The 19,748-nt window shown below is 35.1% G+C and overlaps 1 protein-coding gene across 1 annotated transcript; it reads left to right on the top strand.

The window, feature by feature from the left end:
* Positions 1–1,685: 1,685 nt before the first annotated feature.
* On the top strand, positions 1,686–14,248 carry LOC108361975 (GAS2-like protein 2). The gene is made up of 2 exons (XM_017614789.1): positions 1,686–2,276; positions 14,182–14,248. Exons 1-2 carry the CDS (start codon positions 2,109–2,111, stop codon positions 14,191–14,193), a joined length of 180 nt encoding a protein of 59 aa, XP_017470278.1. The 5' UTR covers positions 1,686–2,108; the 3' UTR covers positions 14,194–14,248.
* Positions 14,249–19,748: the final 5,500 nt, after the last annotated feature.

Below are 19,748 nucleotides of genomic sequence, written 5' to 3' on the forward strand. Positions count from 1 at the left end.
TTTTCGAACTGAGGGCAAATAAAAGGAAGATGGAAATTTCATATTATCATTTTGAAGTTATGTCTGACGGAGTTCGAATATGGGACCTACGGCAGAATATGTAAACAAATATGAAATGTAATAAAAAAAGAAAAATGAAAGAATCAATAAAAATAAAAATATTTTGTTTTTCCTATTGATATTTTATGTCCAAAAGTAGTTAGTTACAAGTTAATTACATCGAATGCAGAGGTAACCACCCTTGACTATTTCGCGGCCATCGCCGTAGAAATTTAGTTAGCTTTCGTCAAAGAAAATATACAGATAATAGTGACTTTTAGCTCCTTCCTAATCAACTTAAAGGTAGCTTATAGCTAGATACATTTACTGCAGGGTTGTATAAATTCGCCTTGGGTGGTCAGCTTCGGCAGAGCATTTTTATAGTGTGCGTGCAATTGATGTCACTGTGTGCGTGCGAACAGATCGCCCTACAAGAACAGTGATAGTCATTTGATTAATCATGTGTAACTCAATGGTGATGGAAATGTCCATCAAACACTCCCATCACGTTTTTAAGACCAATATGCAAAAAATGATGAAAACAAATGTATACATGTGATATTTTATCTTTTTTCACCTTATGACCTTATTTAATGGTATCTTTTTAACCAACGCAAAATTTACAAATGTGTTAGTAAGATAAATGAGAATGTGTTAGTTCCCATTATCCAATTCTTGCAGGGCGTGCAGTTGAATGAAGTTTTCGCTGCCTTCCCAAACAGAGCGTATATGTATACGCGAATACGACGCGACGACGCCCGCCGGGAAGACGCTGCCCAGGTCTGTTCTAAAACATTCTGCAGGAATGGCTTGCAGAGTGCCTTTAGCCTTATCCTTGCGAGGGTTGGACAGTCGCACAGGCACTTTTAACTTCCTGAGCGAGGAGCCCATGTTCACCGCGTGGGATACATTCAGTACGGAGCCGCACCTTGCTAGTTCGTCCGCTGCATGGTTAATATAAATGTCCCTATGTCCCAGGACCCATATTAGGGTAATTTCGTATTGATCAGATACATAGGCCAGTTCTCTCCTACAGTCTTCCACTAGTTGAGATCTAACAGAGGTAGAAGAGAGTGCCTCAACAGAAATTTTTTGCCAAGAGATTTCGCACTAAATTTAAATGGTTTTATTTGCATTTATTGTAAAATATACTAAAATATCCGCAAGAAATATGCTAAATCAGGTATTTTTGCAAAATATGCAACATCATGCAAAAATTATTAATTAAATAAAACATTCAATTAAAGTTAATTTCCACTGAAATGAGTTTGGTGAAACGCAGCCTTAATCCCGTTCTCATAGGAAGAAGTAGTATAGTACAAGTGAAATTTTCGTAAGGAATATCTCTAGAAGTATTTTAAGTAGGGCACCGAAACTGTTTGTTAGTTTTGTTAATGTTAGTAATACCGGCTGAGTGGTTAGAGGTGTATACTAGTATCCATCATATTACCATAAAAAGGCCTACCATGGGAGAGATTTTTTATAAGTCCTAAGTACCTTAACTCGCTTAAAAATATTCAGCTTTAGTAAAGTGAGAGCAAATATAAAATAGTATAATATGTTTAACTTAATTTGCATAAAAACGTGGGGTAAAACCCGCCGGTATAATCCAGTAACTAATATATTTTTTCTTTTGTTTCAGATATTCGAAGTAAACGCCCTATAATTTGCAATACTAAAACGTGTGCGTGAAAGAAGTTTTAATCTACGAAAAATAATAAATTATCATCCGGTATGCAACTAACGCATATAAAATTATAAAATTATCGTCGCAAATTTAAAAGGCTATTATTTTTTTATTTAATAATAGAGAATAAATATGTGAATAACATTAAAAACAACGTTGCGGTAAGAATGAGAATCAAAGAAAGTGTATTCTTATTTGTTTCATATTGTTTGTGTTTTTAATAAACGAAAATCCTGAATGCCTTCTAACTTTAAGGAAAAATCGAACACAATAACTTACGAGCCAATAATCATACAAATCTAGTATTAATTGCCTTCGAACAAGGTAAAACTTACCCTCGATCAGTAAACCAATTCTAATCTAAGGTAATTATTTTACAAAAATGGCAATGCTAGAGGCCCGGCCTTATAGGCCTTTCAAATCGAGCGAAGAATACTTGGAGGCCATGAAAGAGGACTTGGCCGAATGGTTGAGTACACTCTATCCGAATTTGAATATTAATGCCGAGAATTTTATGGACCGCTTAGACACAGGAGTAGCATTATGCAAGGTAAGTTTGAGAGAATTTCAGTTACTAGTACCGCCCAGTTGTCGAAATTCGATATCTTTTTTCATACACTTTTGAATTTTACCTGTTACCAATATTAACTCCTTTATGCGAATTACTATTTTGAATTATGAATGTTAATACCGGATTGGTTAATGCTAATTCTACCAAGCCTCCTCCAAATTTCTTCAGTCTTTCTTTTGTCTGAGAGCATCTTGGACGTTAAAAGCTAAATTGCCCACATCTACATAAACTCTTTCTTTTTTCATCAGAATCGTTAACGGTTGAGAAAGTATCTTGAGGATTTACAACAGAAGATTTTCTCTAATGGCGGTTTCACGCGGGTTTTGGTCAAGACTGGGCCAAGGCCCAATATTTTTCCATCATACGACTGGGCTACAAAGTTACACCAAATTTTATGTTACTAATATGTGTTCTAAAAGTGAAAAAAATTTGATCATAAATATGATTTTTTAGGATAGCTCTCAATCCCTGCGCCAAATGTCGGAAGACAAACACACTGATCCTTCTAAAACTTTTGCGCAAAACAACAATCATTCAATGCGATTTTAAAATCTGGGAGAAAATGGTTCCCAATTGAATGTACACGCCCTCTTTTCCAAAATCTACTACTTTTCGACGTAAGTACGGTATCGATAACATATGTTGCTGTGTCCAATTTCAGGCCGTTAGCATAAGTGGTTCCAGAGATAAGCGATATGAGAGTTTCAGTTTGTATGGGAAGTGCCAAGCCCACTTTCCCAGTACCTATCTTTTTTCACCGTAAGTAGGGTATTTACAATCTATCCATCTGTGCTAAGTTTCATTTCCCCAGCATAATTGGTTTTAGAGATATAGTGGTTTTCACATTTTAGTCTATATGTCGGATGCCACGCCCCCTATGTATCGGGATTAACATTTTTGGATTAGAGGAAGTTATATCCTTTAAATCGGTATATGTTTCATTGAAATCGAGCCAACGGTGCTTTCAAAAAATGGATTGCAAAATTTTCTTNGTCGGAAGACAAACACACTGATCCTTCTAAAACTTTTGCGCAAAACAACAATCATTCAATGCGATTTTAAAATCTGGGAGAAAATGGTTCCCAATTGAATGTACACGGCCTCTTTTCCAAAATCTACTACTTTTCGACGTAAGTACGCTATCGATAACATATGTTGCTGTGTCCAATTTCAGGCCGTTAGCATAAGTGGTTCCAGAGATAAGCGATATGAGAGTTTCAGTTTGTATGGGAAGTGCCAAGCCCACTTTCCCAGTACCTATCTTTTTTCACCGTAAGTAGGGTATTTATAATCTATCCATCTGTGCTAAGTTTCATTTCCCCAGCATAATTGGTTTTAGAGATATAGTGGTTTTCACATTTTAGTCTATATGTCGGATGCCACGCCCCCTATGTATCGGGATTAACATTTTTGGATTAGAGGAAGTTATATCCTTTAAATCGGTATATGTTTCATTGAAATCGAGCCAACGGTGCTTTCAAAAAATGGATTGCAAAATTTTCTTGTGCCGTTATACATACACCGTATATACACCATATTATACACCATATTTGTATACATACATAAGAACTTTGGAGTATGTAGGTATTTATGACTGCTAATAGTAAAAAGGAAAATACGCAGTTTTCTAAGTTCATCAGAAGAAGGAGACTTTTAAAAGTTTATAAATAAGTATGATAGCGACTTTTGCAAGAGTAGTTAACATTTGATGGTATTTTTTCTGAATACTGAAAGATTTTGCATTATGTTGTTAGTGGACATGAAACTACTTTAAATACTGGTACGTTACCCATCAAAAAACTAAAAATCGAAAAAAATTTTACATAGTGCACTTTGCAAGTGGACTACTCATATTTACTGTACTCTCTTGTTTTTCCCTACTATCAAACTTCAAAAACTTTAGAAAAGCGAAACTCGTCTTACAGTATACATACATACTTCAGCTTGGCCAAACTTGAAAGCTTGCATAATTCCAAAAGCCGTTTCTTCAATACATTTTTTCCAAAATCTAAATGCATTTTGAGCAAAAAGAATAGAACATAGACAAGCAATTTCTACGCAAAAAACAAAACCGACTTTGATTCTCATATAAAAATTTATGAGTACCGTTAATTGTATCCAATGGAACCACCTCGGAGACACTATCTTTCTGATAGAAACAGAAAATATATCACCATTTGCACCTCAGATTTTAGGGTAACTGACTGGCATAACTTCCATGGGCCCATGGAAGTTATTTCAGACTTAATTTCCACGAAGATCAGACATAACTTCCATGGAATTTATGCCATGACATAACTTCCAGAAGATTTCCACGAAATTACCATGTCATGACTTAACTTACACAATAATTAGATCGCCAGATACGAGCGCTCACTGGTCGGCGCTCCCCTGCCTGCCGATCCAATTACAGTGAAACCTCCCTTGGGCGGACACTCACCGTCAGTCATTTTTTGTCCGCCCAAGAGAGGTGTCCTCTTAATGAAGGGGAAGGCTGTTTTAGAACTTTTTAATGTTTTAATTAATTGAATAGTCAATATTTCTTATTTGAATAAAAGATATTGATATTACATCGTTCAAACAAAAATGTGCATGTATTTTTTCAAAAGTGCACATTTCATTTATGTGCGTAAGTACATATTAAGTAATAACAAAATAAAAATAAATATTACATTTTAGTCCATAAACTACATAAAATCATAGATTCATTACATAAAAAACTGGGAAATTGTCGATTGACGTAAGTTTTATTTTTAAATTTTTTTCAGTGTCAGTACCTTTTTCATCAATAGTTTTCATGTTTTTATCAGTCTCCAAGGGTTTCTGACAATTCAAATAACGAACCTAAACCACTGCGCAAACCAAACTAAATGTGTGCATAACAATCACATTTTGTGCGGGAAGTCCCCTTTTTCCATTTAGTAGTCCGCCTATGAGGAGTTCGCGTCCGCTCAACGGAGGTTTTTGTTTGATTTGTTATGAAAAGAAATCTTAATGTCCGTTGATAAGAGGTTCGCGTCCGCCCAATAGAGTTTTTGTGTCAATTTTATGCAAAATAACTGTCCGCGTCCGGCCAAGAGAGTGTCCGCTTAAGAGAGAGTAATTTGTTCCGAAATTTATACTTAAAACTTGGTATAGGAAAAAATGTCCGCCCAAGGGAGATGTCCGTCTAATAGAGGGGTCCGTTAGGAGAGGTTTCACTGTATTACTATTTAGGAGCATAAATCAATTACGGTTTCAGTTAAACCATGAAAATTTATTTAATTCATTTATATAACTTTACCTGCATAGATACATATACTAAGGAGAAATTATAATATCGTTCGAACAATAGATACTTTGAATATTTACTTGACATTCACGGCAATTTTCAATCTGTGAGGGATTGTGACAGATTTCGCATAAGATTACATGACCACAGTTTCACAGTTTATACAGGTTTTAAGATTTCCAGAGTTGAGAACTCCTTGAGGATTGTCAGAAGAATTTTCCTTAGAAAACTCTATCAAGTCATCATCTACTTCGTCCTCAATTTCAATGTCAAATTCGTATTCTTCAACGTTTTCTAAGAAGTTTTCTGGATTACCTTTTTTAAAGCCACCTTCGATATTTATTAGGTCCTCTAACAATACCTTGGAGGCCTTATCGATTACAGAATCCCGCCGAAAAGAATTCTAGACCGGTGGCTGATAACTATCATTCGTAAGAGTTGGGTAGAAATGTCATCCTCTTCTAAGCATAGAAGCGAAAGAAAACGGGAGAAATTACCGTTAACTAATAGGAAAACGTTTTCCCCATACTAGTGGTGGGAAACTATAGATGGTGCATCACTAAAAAATGTTGCGAAACTGTACAGAAGATGCAAAAGGATTTTAAATGTTAAAACGTAGAAACATTTCGACGTCAATTCTGTCATTTGGGTATTGATTTTATTTGAATTCAAAATACAACTTAACTTTTAACTGAAATTGTGGGATTGATTGACACTCTAAATACGATAGACATACAAATATTCTCATTAGCGAAGAATGAGGCAAACTATCGCGACTGTCGATAGTGCTCCTCTATCGACAATGGGTAGTGGCCGAAAAACCATCGCCAACTATCAATGGTGTCCACTATCGATAATTTGCCACCACCACTACCCAATACAGCATCAGTAGCAAAAATCAATCGGTGGTAGTAATTTCACGACATAACTTCCATATTGCTCATTTACATACATATATACATATTGCTTATTTACTTCAATAGTATAATCACTTCCAATATGATTTTTCCATATTTTCCTTGAGGGATGTTTAAAGGCAGTGTCACACGATTGGTACATTTGTACAGATTTGTACATATTTTATATTGGGCTATTGGTACCAAATAAAAAAATTGGGCCGACATTTTTTTTGTAGTCACACGATGGGTACAATACAGCGAACTTCTATTGAAATATTTCAACAAATTGTTTTTCATGATTAGGATAAAGAAATATATTTGTGCATTCACACGATTTGGATATGCTTTGCACCAAATTTTTGGACAAATGCCCAAACGAGTGACACTGTCTTAAGAGTATTCCTAACATTAACAGAAAAAATTGGCGTATTTTTTGTGGGGCTACTTGACCTCTTGTGCAATGGTAAGAATTTTCAAATTGTTCTGCAATGTCATTGACTTGACTTACCTTGATGACTTGAACTTTTTACGAGTTTTGAAATTTTTTAATACTTAACGGTTCTTTGTTATATTTGATTGCAATTATCAATTTCCTTGCTGCAGACTTTTTACGTTTAGTTGGAGGGACTACACTTTGGGACAGTCATTTTAGAGCCCAGACCTTAGTATTCATTCATAAATGGGCTGGGACTATCCGTATACAAATGCATCTACATATGTATGTCTTTGTACAAGTTTTGAGATATTGGTTGATGCGTGTCTTCAAATTAATTACTCAAGAAAAATTAAATTTGCCTTTCTTTAAACTTTTTCTTTCCTCCGCCAATCTGCATTAATTGTAAACCATATGAATTTTGAATTTCACACTTTATTTGAACTGAACTATCACACACACAATTTAATTACGCCTAAGGCTATCTGCACACTTTTCGTCCAATCATGGTTGCGTTATCGTCTCGTCGTGAAATTTTGAGCGAGCAAATGCATTACAATGCAGGTATGCACACTTTTAGTTATCGGCTAGTTTTTGACAAATCGTAGAAGATGCAGAAACAGATAAGTATGACACTGTGGTTTGCTAAGCGTTATGCACGCATTGTTTGGTTACAGTTTATGGTGAAAAATTAGTGAAAATGTTAATGTTTGCATTAAAATTGCATAAAAATTAGTATTTCTTGCATAAAATCTGTGGAAATTATTAAAAAGTGGATAATTGCAATAAAATTCAATAAATGTGAGAGTTTTAACTATCAAATATGACGNAAGTTTTGAGATTTTTTAATACTTAACGGTTCTTTGCAATTATCAATTTCCTTGCTGCAGACTTTTTACGTTTAGTTGGAGGGACTACACTTTGGGACAGTCATTTTAGAGCCCAGACCTTAGTATTCATTCATAAATGGGCTGGGACTATCCGTATACAAATGCATCTACATATGTATGTCTTTGTACAAGTTTTGAGATATTGGTTGATGCGTGTCTTCAAATTAATTACTCAAGAAAAATTAAATTTGCCTTTCTTTAAACTTTTTCTTTCCTCCGCCAATCTGCATTAATTGTAAACCATATGAATTTTGAATTTCACACTTTATTTGAACTGAACTATCACACACACAATTTAATTACGCCTAAGGCTATCTGCACCCTTTTCGTCCAATCATGGTTGCGTTATCGTCTCGTAAAATTTTGAGCGGAGCAAATGCATTACAATGCAGGTATGCACACTTTTAGTTATCGGCTAGTTTTTGACAAATCGTAGAAGATGCAGAAGCGGATAAGTATGACACTGTGGTTTGCTAAGCGTTATGCACGCATTGTTTGGTTACAGTTTATGGTGAAAAATTAGTGAAAATGTTAATGTTTGCATTAAAATTGCATAAAAATTAGTATTTCTTGCATAAAATCTGTGGAAATTATTAAAAAGTGGATAATTGCAATAAAATTCAATAAATGTGAGAGTTTTAACTATCAAATATGACGAAATTGTAAAAAGTCTCTATGCGCGGGCACAAAACACATATCAGGAAAAGAAAAGAAGAGATTTATGAAAGATGATGTCTAGAATTGTTGCAGCACAGTCCATATTTTTAAAATTGCAGGATTTTGTAAATATTTCGCGAAAATATCAACCAGAAAAGCAGAAAATACCTGCTCTAAGTCTATTTTTAGACGTCGAATGTATTGAAATATCACGACCGAGTGTGCGAAAGTGTAGTCATGTAATCGTTGTATCATGATTGTGACGATAGATGAAGCAACTATGATTGGACGACCAATGTGCAGAAAGCCTAATGCCGTTGCAAAATCTTCAGCTTTTACTTTCATTTAAACTCAATGAATGAGAAGTAGATACGAGTAATGACAACACATAAATTTCACCATATCGCCAGTGCGAATATGCACTTTGCAACCCACAGCCTACGGCAATACTTGTGCACTTGACAATGAACGAATCTACGCCGCATGTGGCATATTTCAGACGCTAACACGTTGCATGCTGCACGTACAATTTGGCGTTTGGATCTCAAATACACAATGTGCATATGAGCCATAGAGTACAGTGGAAAATGCTATAAACATGAATATTCATAGGCATATAAAATATATACATATTTGTTCCCATAGATGTGAACTTCTGGCGCACAATTACGTCTACAACAACATGATATTCTTTTAATGTACTCGCATCTAGCTGTTTGGCGTTGCTCTGCCGTCGAATCTTCCCCACCGCTTTTATTAATATAATGTCAGATTAATTTATTTGCCGCCACTGTTTGTTTGTGCGTGCTAAACACAGCATAGCAGCAGATGAAAATGTGCATATTTTTGTATTTGTTGTTGTGGTTGCTGCCCTTCTGACAATGATCCTCATGTGGCGCTTTACATTGACGAGTGTTTGTATGCATGCATGTGTGCATATTAAGAGCTACATACAGTGTTGCCACACAATTTTTTTATTTTTTACCAAAACACCGGAAAGACTTACCAAATTCAACAAAAAATTACCAAACTTACTTTATGCCCAGAACTGCACAAACATACATACGAGGCAATTCACGTCAAATGTCCCAAGCGCGCTGAGCGGTGCAAAACAAGNGTTACCAAATTCAACAAAAAATTACCAAACTTACTTTATGCCTAGAACTGCACAAACATACATACGAGGCAATTCACGTCAAATGTCCCAAGCGCGCTGAGCCAAAGAACATAAATCTATAAGAAGAGACAACACGTTATAATTGTAGCGAGTGTGAACATCAGGAGCGTGCCTTCTCTTTTGCCCAAATACGTTTTTTGATTGGATGAAAAGAAAAGGCACGCTCCTGATGTGAACACTCGCTACAATTGTAACGTGTTGTCTATTCTTATAGATTTACGTTCTTTGGCTGAGCGGTGCAAAACAAGCTTGTTTTCGAATAGCTGAAAAGCAGACTGAAAATGGGAAAAGTAATTCAAAAACCATGATTTATATAGATTTTTGTACGGGCTATCCGATGGTGTTATGCGTTTTCCAAAATTTTCCCATTTTCACGGTGAAAATTCGCAACGAAATTTTATTTGTAATTTTTCTCAATTATGGTCATTTTTTATATTGTTTTAAGTCATCTCAATCGAAAGATCAGGTCTTTTTACATATAAATCATTAATAAAAAAAGGGACTTTTTTGATTTTTTCGAGCTATAAAGCGTTTTATAGCGGGCTATACCCGCCACTCTCCGTCGCGTCACGTCGACTCCGTTCGTTTGAACGAATTAAAACATCATACTGTGATAGGAAATTTTTACAAAATCATTATTTAAACAAACACACTATATCTCAGACGTTTGTGTATCGATCGATTTGAAATTTTCACACAATAAACTAAAAACTATTCCAAAGAATTTAAGTTTAAAAAAAACTTCTTAATACTTATTAAAAACAAAATGCCGGTTTTTAGAACTTTTTTATAAAAATAAATGGGATTGTCTTATTCTAATTAAAAATGTGTGTTATAAAGTTTAAATCTAATTTCTTTTTTAATGCAGCATTATAGACAAATATCTGAGACAGGTGTTGGGAAACTTTCAGATTTAAATATCAGGTCGTTCAAAAGTTATAACAATATGAAGGTGATGCGTACGTGTTAGATATATCGAGTTTAAGTAAAAAAGTGAAAGTTGGCTCGGTTCGTTTGCACGAATTTAAAAAAAAAATTTTTTAAGTAGTGAGTGAGAAAAACGTTTTGAAAACAAAAACTCAACAAATAAAAAAACTCAGAAAAATCCAAAAGAAGAGACCTAAATGAGACATCTAATTAAAAGGCAACCTAACTGCGCTCGGTTGGGTATAACTAAATGCAAAAATCTATGCGCATCACCTTCATATTTTTATAACTTTAGAACGACACGATATTTAAATCTGAAAGTTTCCCAAAAACTATTTCAGATANCCACCTTCATATTTTTATAACTTTGGAACGACACGATATTTAAATCTGAAAGTTTCCCAAAAACTATTTCAGATATTTGTCTATAATGCTGCATTACAAAAGAAATTAGATTTGAAACTTTATAACACACATTTTTAATTAGAATAAAACCGCCCCATTTATTTTTATAAAAAAGTTCTAAGAACCGGAATTTTGTTTTTAATAAGTATTAAGAAGTTTTTTTAAATTTTAATTCTTTGGAATAGTTTTCAGTTTATTATGTGAAAATTTCAAATCGATCGATATACAAACGTCTGAGATATAGCGCGTTTAAATAAAGAATTTTGTAAAAATTTCCTATCACAGTATGATGTTTTAATTCGTTCAAACGAACGGAGTCGACGTGACGCGACGGCGCGTGGCGATTGGTATAGCCCGCTATAAAACGCTTTATAACTAGGAAAAATCAAAAAAGTCCCTTTTTTATTAATGATTTATATGTAAAAAGACCTGATCTTTCGACTGACATTACTTAAAACCATATTAAAAATGACCATAATTGAGAAAAATTACAAATAAAATTTCGTTGCGAATTTTCACCGTGAAAATGGGAAAATTTTGGAAAACGCATAACACCATCGGATAGCCCATACAAAAATCTATATAAATCATGGTTTTTGAATTATTTTTCTCATTTTCTGTCTGCTTTTCAGCTATTCGAAAGCAAGCTTGTTTTGCACCGCTCAGCGCGCTTGGGACATTTGACGTGAATCGCCTCATACATAGGTTTGTACATATGTATATCTAAAGACACCAAGCTTTTCAGACAATCAGCGCTCCATTCACCTAAAATTTTTATAACTGCGTTAACGCTAAAAGCCACAACACCAGAAACGCTTGGTAAGGATTTCAAACCTATGTAAGTGTGGCCGAAGAAACAAATTTGTCGATTTCGCGCCGTTTCANACAAGCTTGTTTTGCAGCGCTCAGCGCGCTTGGGACATTTGTGAATCGCCTCATACATAGGTTTGTACATATGTATATCTAAAGACACCAAGCTTTTCAGACAATCAGCGCTCCATTCACCTAAAATTTTTATAACTGCGTTAACGCTAAAAGCCACAACACCAGAAACGCTTGGTAAGGATTTCAAACCTATGTAAGTGTGGCCGAAGAAACAAATTTGTCGATTTCGCGCCGTTTCAAGAACATGGGACTGTCTTATGTCTCCATCCAAACAAAGCTCAGGCCACAAAAAAACTGACGGCGTCTGATCGTTCAGTGTCATGGATANGTTACAAATAAAATTTCGTTTCGAATTTTCACCGTGAAAATGGGAAAATTTTGGAAAACGCATAACACCATCGGATAGCCCATACAAAAATCTATATAAATCATGGTTTTTGAATTATTTTTCTCATTTTCTGTCTGCTTTTCAGCTATTCGAAAACAAGCTTGTTTTGCAGCGCTCAGCGCGCTTGGGACATTTGTGAATCGCCTCATACATAGGTTTGTACATATGTATATCTAAAGACACCAAGCTTTTCAGACAATCAGCGCTCCATTCACCTAAAATTTTTATAACTGCGTTAACGCTAAAAGCCACAACACCAGAAACGCTTGGTAAGGATTTCAAACCTATGTAAGTGTGGCCGAAGAAACAAATTTGTCGATTTCGCGCCGTTTCAAGAACATGGGACTGTCTTATGTCTCCATCCAAACAAAGCTCAGGCCACAAAAAAACTGACGGCGTCTGATCGTTCAGTGTCATGGATAAGGTTCATTGCAACAAAGGATTGTCAGGCGCATAATTTCCCGTAGAGGGAATGTCATTTGACCTCTAAGATCATCCGACTTGGCACCGTTAGACTTTTTTATGAGGCTATTCTAAAAAATCAACGGTAATTTTTAGCGATTAAAAACTTCATTCTACTAGAATTCAATGGGCTACAAAATTTTTCTAGGAAATCTAATTTAAAGCTCGAAATTTTTACGAAACTTTGTTGAATTTTTTTAAATATTGAACATAGTTTGAAACTTGGAATTACACGGATTCTGTTAAAGAAATAACTATATTTTTAAAAAATTATAAAAAATAACATACTTTTTCGATCACTCTATGTAAACAATTNGGCACCGTTAGACTTTTTTATGAGGCTATTCTAAAAAATCAACGGTAATTTTTAGCGATTCAAAACTTCATTCTACTAGAATTCAATGGGCTACAAAATTACATTTTTCTAGGAAATCTAATTTAAAGCTCGAAATTTTTACGAAACTTTGTTGAATTTTTTTAAATATTGAACATAGTTTGAAACTTGGAATTACACGGATTCTGTTAAAGAAATAACTATATTTTTAAAAAATTATAAAAAATAACATACTTTTTCGATCACTCTATGTAAACAATTCGCCGAAAATATCTCAAAAATTCAACGCGTGAAGGCAGTCCTGAAAGCTTTCGAATCACACATAGACAGAGTGAGGTCCTCCACTGAATGCCGTAGCTTTTTGACAGAGAGCATACATATTTACATAGAACTCTACTCATATGCATGGTTGCCGGGTGCACCGGAAAATGTATAGTAATTGCAAAGCTGACGAACCGACAGGGAAAGGTACGACCATCCAAAACCTTCCGGGAAAGGACACAGTAGATATAACAATAGCCACTTTCAAGCAGTTTGTTAGAAATCACACCATTCTAGTAACCAAGGAACACTGGAAGCCTTTGGACTTTTCGCCTTGCGAAACTTTCAAGATTACCTGGTATATCTATAAAAGGAAACGCTTACGGGCCACTTCCTAATGNGTGAATGCCGTAGCTTTTTGACAGAGAGCATACATATTTACATAGAACTCTACTCATATGCATGGTTGCCGGGTGCACCGGAAAATGTATGGTAATTGCAAAGCTGACGAACCGACAGGGAAAGGTACGACCACCCAAAACCTTACGGGAAAGGACACAGTAGATATAACAATAGCCACTTTCAAGCAGTTTGTTAGAAATCACACCATTCTAGTAACCAAGGAACACTGGAAGCACTTTTCGCCTTGCGAAACTTTCAAGATTACCTGGTATATAAAAGGAAACGCTTACGGGCCACTTCCTAATGTGGCATCAGAACCTGTATTGACCTATGTGACATGTAGGACCGAATAGAAAAAGTTACAAGATTAAAAAATAAATTACCAGATTTGATAAATAAAGAAAAAATTACCAATTTTGGTTAAAAATAACCAAAGCGGCAACGCTGGCTACATATGTATTTATTCCCCATCTATGGGGTGTTTCTATTGTAGCAATGGATCTAATTTTATGCAGCTAAATATCTGCGACACCCGGCTGAAATGTTATTGCCGACAAAGCAAATGCAGAGTTTTACTTTCATTTTTACCAGGCGCTACATGTGTATGTAACTATGCACATATGCATGTACAGTGAAGCCCATTGGGAAAATAGGTAAGCACCATACGAGGTAAACCATGCTTTCTTTCAGTTTTTAGTACCAAAATTGTCATCATGGCCAATATCATCTACTAGTAAAGCACAAAATGAACACCTCCGACGACACATTACATTGTCAGTTGCAAAATAACGTGCAGCCGAAGTTATTTCAAGCGCCGAACTACTCCTAGCGACTGCTCTGCATTACACGTAACTCACTTTGTAAAGCGGCTCAGAAGTATGTCCTACTACAGAAGTAAATTCCTACTTACATAAGGCGGCCACGTCTTTGTTAAAGTAAGGGAGATTCGTCAGTGAAGTGGTAAGGACCGCCGGGTGAAGGGCAATACCTTACCAGCAAATAGCCGGACAAGACGTTATTCTAAATAAAAAATAAATAAAAATACCTCTGCAATTTTGTAAGATATACTAAAAATTTATTCATCGTTGAAAGCACCGAAATATCTTCTCTTAAATGACATACATACATATGTATGAATATGAGGGCTTATTCAAAATTTTTAGTATGCAGATTATTTGCTGGTATATTCATTTATATAAAATATATTAATTTTTGGTTTTGTAACACCGTTTAATAAATAAAAAAATTCATTAACGGCCGTTAACTTATCTGTTTTAAAGTATAGTTAGGCTTAACTACAGAAAATTCTGTGTAATTTTAAATATATATATTAACCGCCCTAATACGCTATTTTTATTATAGAAATTTACTGTTCACCAAACCGATCTATAGTTTTATCAACAATCTCAGATTGGTTCTCTTATACAAACTTTCGATGAACACTTAGAAGACACAAACCTTAAGATAAAGTAATAAACAATTGAACTATAAATTTATTTATTAGTCACCGTTCAATCCATTTTCGCTCATTGTCGACAACAGCCAGGATTTTACCCTTCTTAACACTTCGGATGGCGCGCTTGGAAAGTTACACGAGAGGGCGCGGCTCCATAATTTTTTTGGGAAAAAATAGAAGGAGTGGTCCTAGGTCATTGATATTTTGCACACAGGTTATATGTGAGCTAGTTAAGAAATATTCCGGAAATTGTTGAAATCGGTCAACCCCTAGGGGTACCTCCCTTGGACCTATAAAAAAAAAATTAAATACAAATTTTAATTTCAGCTCAAGAAAGGAAGATATCTTCACGAAATTTGGCGCATAAGTTACCCTCATGAAAGGCATTGACGGTACCAAAAATAGTTGAAATCGGCCACTCCCTAGGGGTACCTCCCTTGGACCTATAGTAAAATTTTTTAAATACAAATTTTAATTTCAACTCAAAAAAGAAATAATATATCTTCACGAAACTTGTCAAATAAGTTACTTTCATGAAAGGTATGGACAATACCAAAAAAGGGCGTGATTGGCAAATAACCACGCCCACTTCTCATACACCTTTTTTTTCCAACACAAATAAAGATATATTTCAGTAATTAAAAAGGAGCCATTGTAAAATCGAAAATATAACTATATATGGAAAGAAAAATTATAACAAAAATTTTTAATTAGAATTTCCTTGACAACAGGATCCAATTCCATAGACGTTTTGTTGGGTTGACGTCTTATGCACGTTATATAAGGATCAGAACTTGCCAGCAATCGATTTCATACTGAGATTTNAAACACAAATAAAGATATATTTCAGTAATTAAAAAGGAGCCATTGTAAAATCGAAAATATAACTATATATGGAAAGAAAAATTATAACAAAAATGTTTAATTAGTTAGAATTTCCTTGACAACAGGATCCAATTCCATAGACGTTTTGTTGGGTTGACGTCTTATGCACATTATATAAGGATCAGAACTTGCCAGCAATCGATTTCATACTGAGATTTTGTTAACTCTGTATCCATTATTATCCCCAGTGCGACTGAAGCACTAATATAGTCTTGTCTACTGTTTCCTTTCTCCAACATTTCACTTGCCATTGAAAGTTGTTGTTTTGGATACCAGGGTTCGGAAATTCTCATTTATGATTATTCGTTTTCATTTATTTATGAGATTTATCGCGATCGATAAAATTCCAAATCAATTTTTGCATTCTTTTATCGCGTGTGAAAAATGCAAACAAATTTATCATCTCTCACATTCGGAATGCGATCGACAAAAAAATTTCCCGCTCTTTTTCATCCGCGATCGAAAAAAGCAAAGAAATTTCCTCTCACTCGGATATGAGAAGTCCGAGCATTGCCGATGTCGGCCTCTCATAAATGAGAAAAATTATGCAAACAATCCATTCGCGATCACTCACACTCACACAACAGCTTATCGCGATAAACTTATCGCGAAAAATTTTCAACGACGTTGTACGGGAGATATTTTTCGCGTTTGTTTTGGGTATGCATTTTGTTATGCATACAGCATACATACATACATATATGTAATACTTCTTTATTGCTAGTCCCGATCCCGCCCATCCCGAAATTCGATTTTTTATTCCCGAACCGGCCATCCCGACGTTTTCCAGAGTTGTACCGCGGGTCCCATGGGTCCCGATATATATCTCTAAAGCAGGCTACAAACGGACCACAAATTGAAACGACGGTTGAGATTTCAACGTGTGTGGCGTGGTTCACAAACCGATCGAAGGTCGACAAAAATGTTCATGTCTTTCGAATTAATTTCAAATAATAATGAAAGATCTGGCATCTTCCGATTTTGTTTTGCTTTCCTGTTCGTTTTCGTCTCAATGAAACATTAGGAGTACATATTTCAAACATCGTTTTTAATTATGATTTTATGAATTTGCGGGGATTGCGGTTTTATCGGGAGTGTCGGGAAAGGATGTGGGTCGCGTCCCGCCCGCCATATTTTTACAGATCTTCCCGATACCGCCCATCCCGGCCAATTTTAAATCAGTACCGAGGGTCCCGCTATCCCGCGCCCATCTCTAGTGCCATATCATAACAGGGCCGGTTCAGGGAATTCAACAAACAAACACAAATTTGGCGGTCTCATGTTTCCTTCACGCTGAAATGTATATCGAGCCCTAGCCGCGAAAATTAAGTAAGACAACTTTTTTCAAAATTTAATTTTGATGCATAAATGCCTCTTAGACCACCTGCATCAAAAAGTAAATTTTAAAAAAGTATATATATACCTACATTATTTTAGCGGTTAGGGCTCAGTATGACGAATTTCTCCGAAGCTCCTCGTTATTTGGAAATCTGAAAAATTGGAAGATAGAAGATCTTTTCCTAACAAGGACAAAACTTATTTACACATAAAGCGGTGTGGTATTTTATATGTTGGCCGAATCCAATAAAGCACGTTATTCGATTCCCTTCTATGCTGATTGACGCCAATTGGAAATGCCAACTGATGCCAAGTCCTTCTCTAACTGGTATTTTTATCCTCTGCCACCACCAACGGCCGCAGCGCTTCTCATAGATTTACCAAATTTGACAAGGGATGACGGAAAATCGTTCCACATTACATCACACTCCTACCCTGTCGGAAACACCAACAACGAAAATGAGAATTTTTTTTTTGTTAATTTTTCATAAGAGTTGTTCTTAAATAAAAATTTGTGAAACCGCTCCTGAATTTTGAAAAGTAAAATTGTCATTCTGAGTACATTCTCTTATCGGATCTCTCTTTCTTTTTCAATATTTCGGCACTCTGATGTTGGGGAATGTACTCTGAATGTACTAGCAATATAGAAGTATTACATATATGCATACATATGTACATATGTATATGGAAGTAATGCAAGCAAATGCTTTTCGGTTGGAAGGAATGTAGGAATATGCGCAAATATATGAATTATGGTGGTAACATATATGTATGTATGTACATATAAATTACATACATGCATACGTGTAGTTAAAGTACATATATTCCAAGCGTACACTTTTCAGTATAATGGTGTATCTGATTGCGTTTATTTTTTATCACCCGTATGCTGTAATCCGAATGTTCGTAGTTACGAATTCGTAGCTCCGTTCCGAAAATTCGAATATTGGTATGCTGTAATCCGATCGTAACTATCAACGGCGTTGCCAACTAAAATAGTGAAATTCGAAGTTCTTACTCAGCTGCTTTGGCAGAAACAAATCAAAATAAATATACAAAATCGCAAGTGAATAGTGAAATTAAAAAAAAAATCGATCACAGTTTATAAATTCCTCACTTAATTCTTTATAAGATACTGAAAATGCACTCATTGTTTAAATAAAAAATTAATAATATATCGCAAAGTTATCTAATGCCTCTATGTCTAAACATTCGTAAAAAAATAATTATGATTTCTCGTTGTTCGCTTCGCGTTGCAGCAGTATTCGCCACAATATATAAACGTCAATATATTTTCATAACCTTAAAAGTGTTATTTTTATATCTAATATTTACTAATATTGCATTTTTATCTAATCCTCTCTATGCCTTCACATTCGTAAACAAAAAAATGTCGCATAGATGTAAACGTTAAATACACGCATGATCCTAAAAGCATTACACATTTTCTTACTTTTATTAAAATTTGAAGTGACTTCGTCATTTAAATCAAGTTTACGTCGAGAGGGGCAAATATTAGCAAAAATTTTTTTTCAGGAATCGATAGAAAATGTACCAAATTTTCATTTTATTACAGTTAGAAGATGTAGCACGATGTAGCACGCTGTAGCACACAAACTTTTTGTCCATTGAAAGTAGCAAAGGTAGCATTTATGAAGTACCACTTTTGCTGGAAAATTATATTATTTTAATAACTGGTCGATTGCAATGATTTTTTCTCTCTTTAGTCAAGTAAGTGCTATATTTTCTTATAAACTCACAACAAAAACAATATAGATAAAAGTTATAAGGAAAATATATAGCTCAAGTTAGCAAAAATTCCAAGCAGTTTTAGTGTGTCTCAAGCAAGGTGTGTCTCAAAGGTTGACTGCATTTTTTTTTATTTATGCCGAAAAATCATTCAAATAAAACATTACGAATAATTTGTGTTTATACTGAAACATATTATAAGCACTTATTTTTTAAATTTTTATTAGTCATCATCAACAGTGGTGTTGGTACATTCTTAATGTGACCAACACTAATTGCCATAGCTCAAAGAAGTACAGGTTAGGTTGTGTTAAGTTAACATTCGCGAGCCGATTCGATCCCTGTGAGCTCAGTATTTGTTCAGAAGTGCGAGCCAAAATGCTTCCATCTTAGCCTCGCGAAGGTTGGACATTTCAAAAGAAAGTGTGGAGATGATTCCACATCATTTACCTCTTGACAGCTGATAAAAAAGGATCAGTTGAAATTCCTAGTCTCCCTGCATGAATACCAATCGCACAATTGCCTGTCAGAACCCCCCACACTAGCCCTTGAGAGGTAACGTGTTTTAAAGTGGCCTATAAAAATATTTGCCGCAGCAGAGAAACGTCTTCTTTTCCTTTTTAACCGACTTC

This window comes from Rhagoletis zephyria, unplaced genomic scaffold, assembly GCF_001687245.7.
Source record: "Rhagoletis zephyria isolate East Lansing unplaced genomic scaffold, Rhagoletis_zephyria_1.1 Rzeph_scaffold_00899, whole genome shotgun sequence".
Taxonomy (NCBI): domain Eukaryota; kingdom Metazoa; phylum Arthropoda; class Insecta; order Diptera; family Tephritidae; genus Rhagoletis; species Rhagoletis zephyria.

Coding starts and splice junctions, on each gene's coding strand:
- LOC108361975 (XM_017614789.1), top strand. CDS start 2,109: ATGGCAATGCTAGAGGCCCGGCCTTATAGGCCTTTCAAATCGAGCGAA.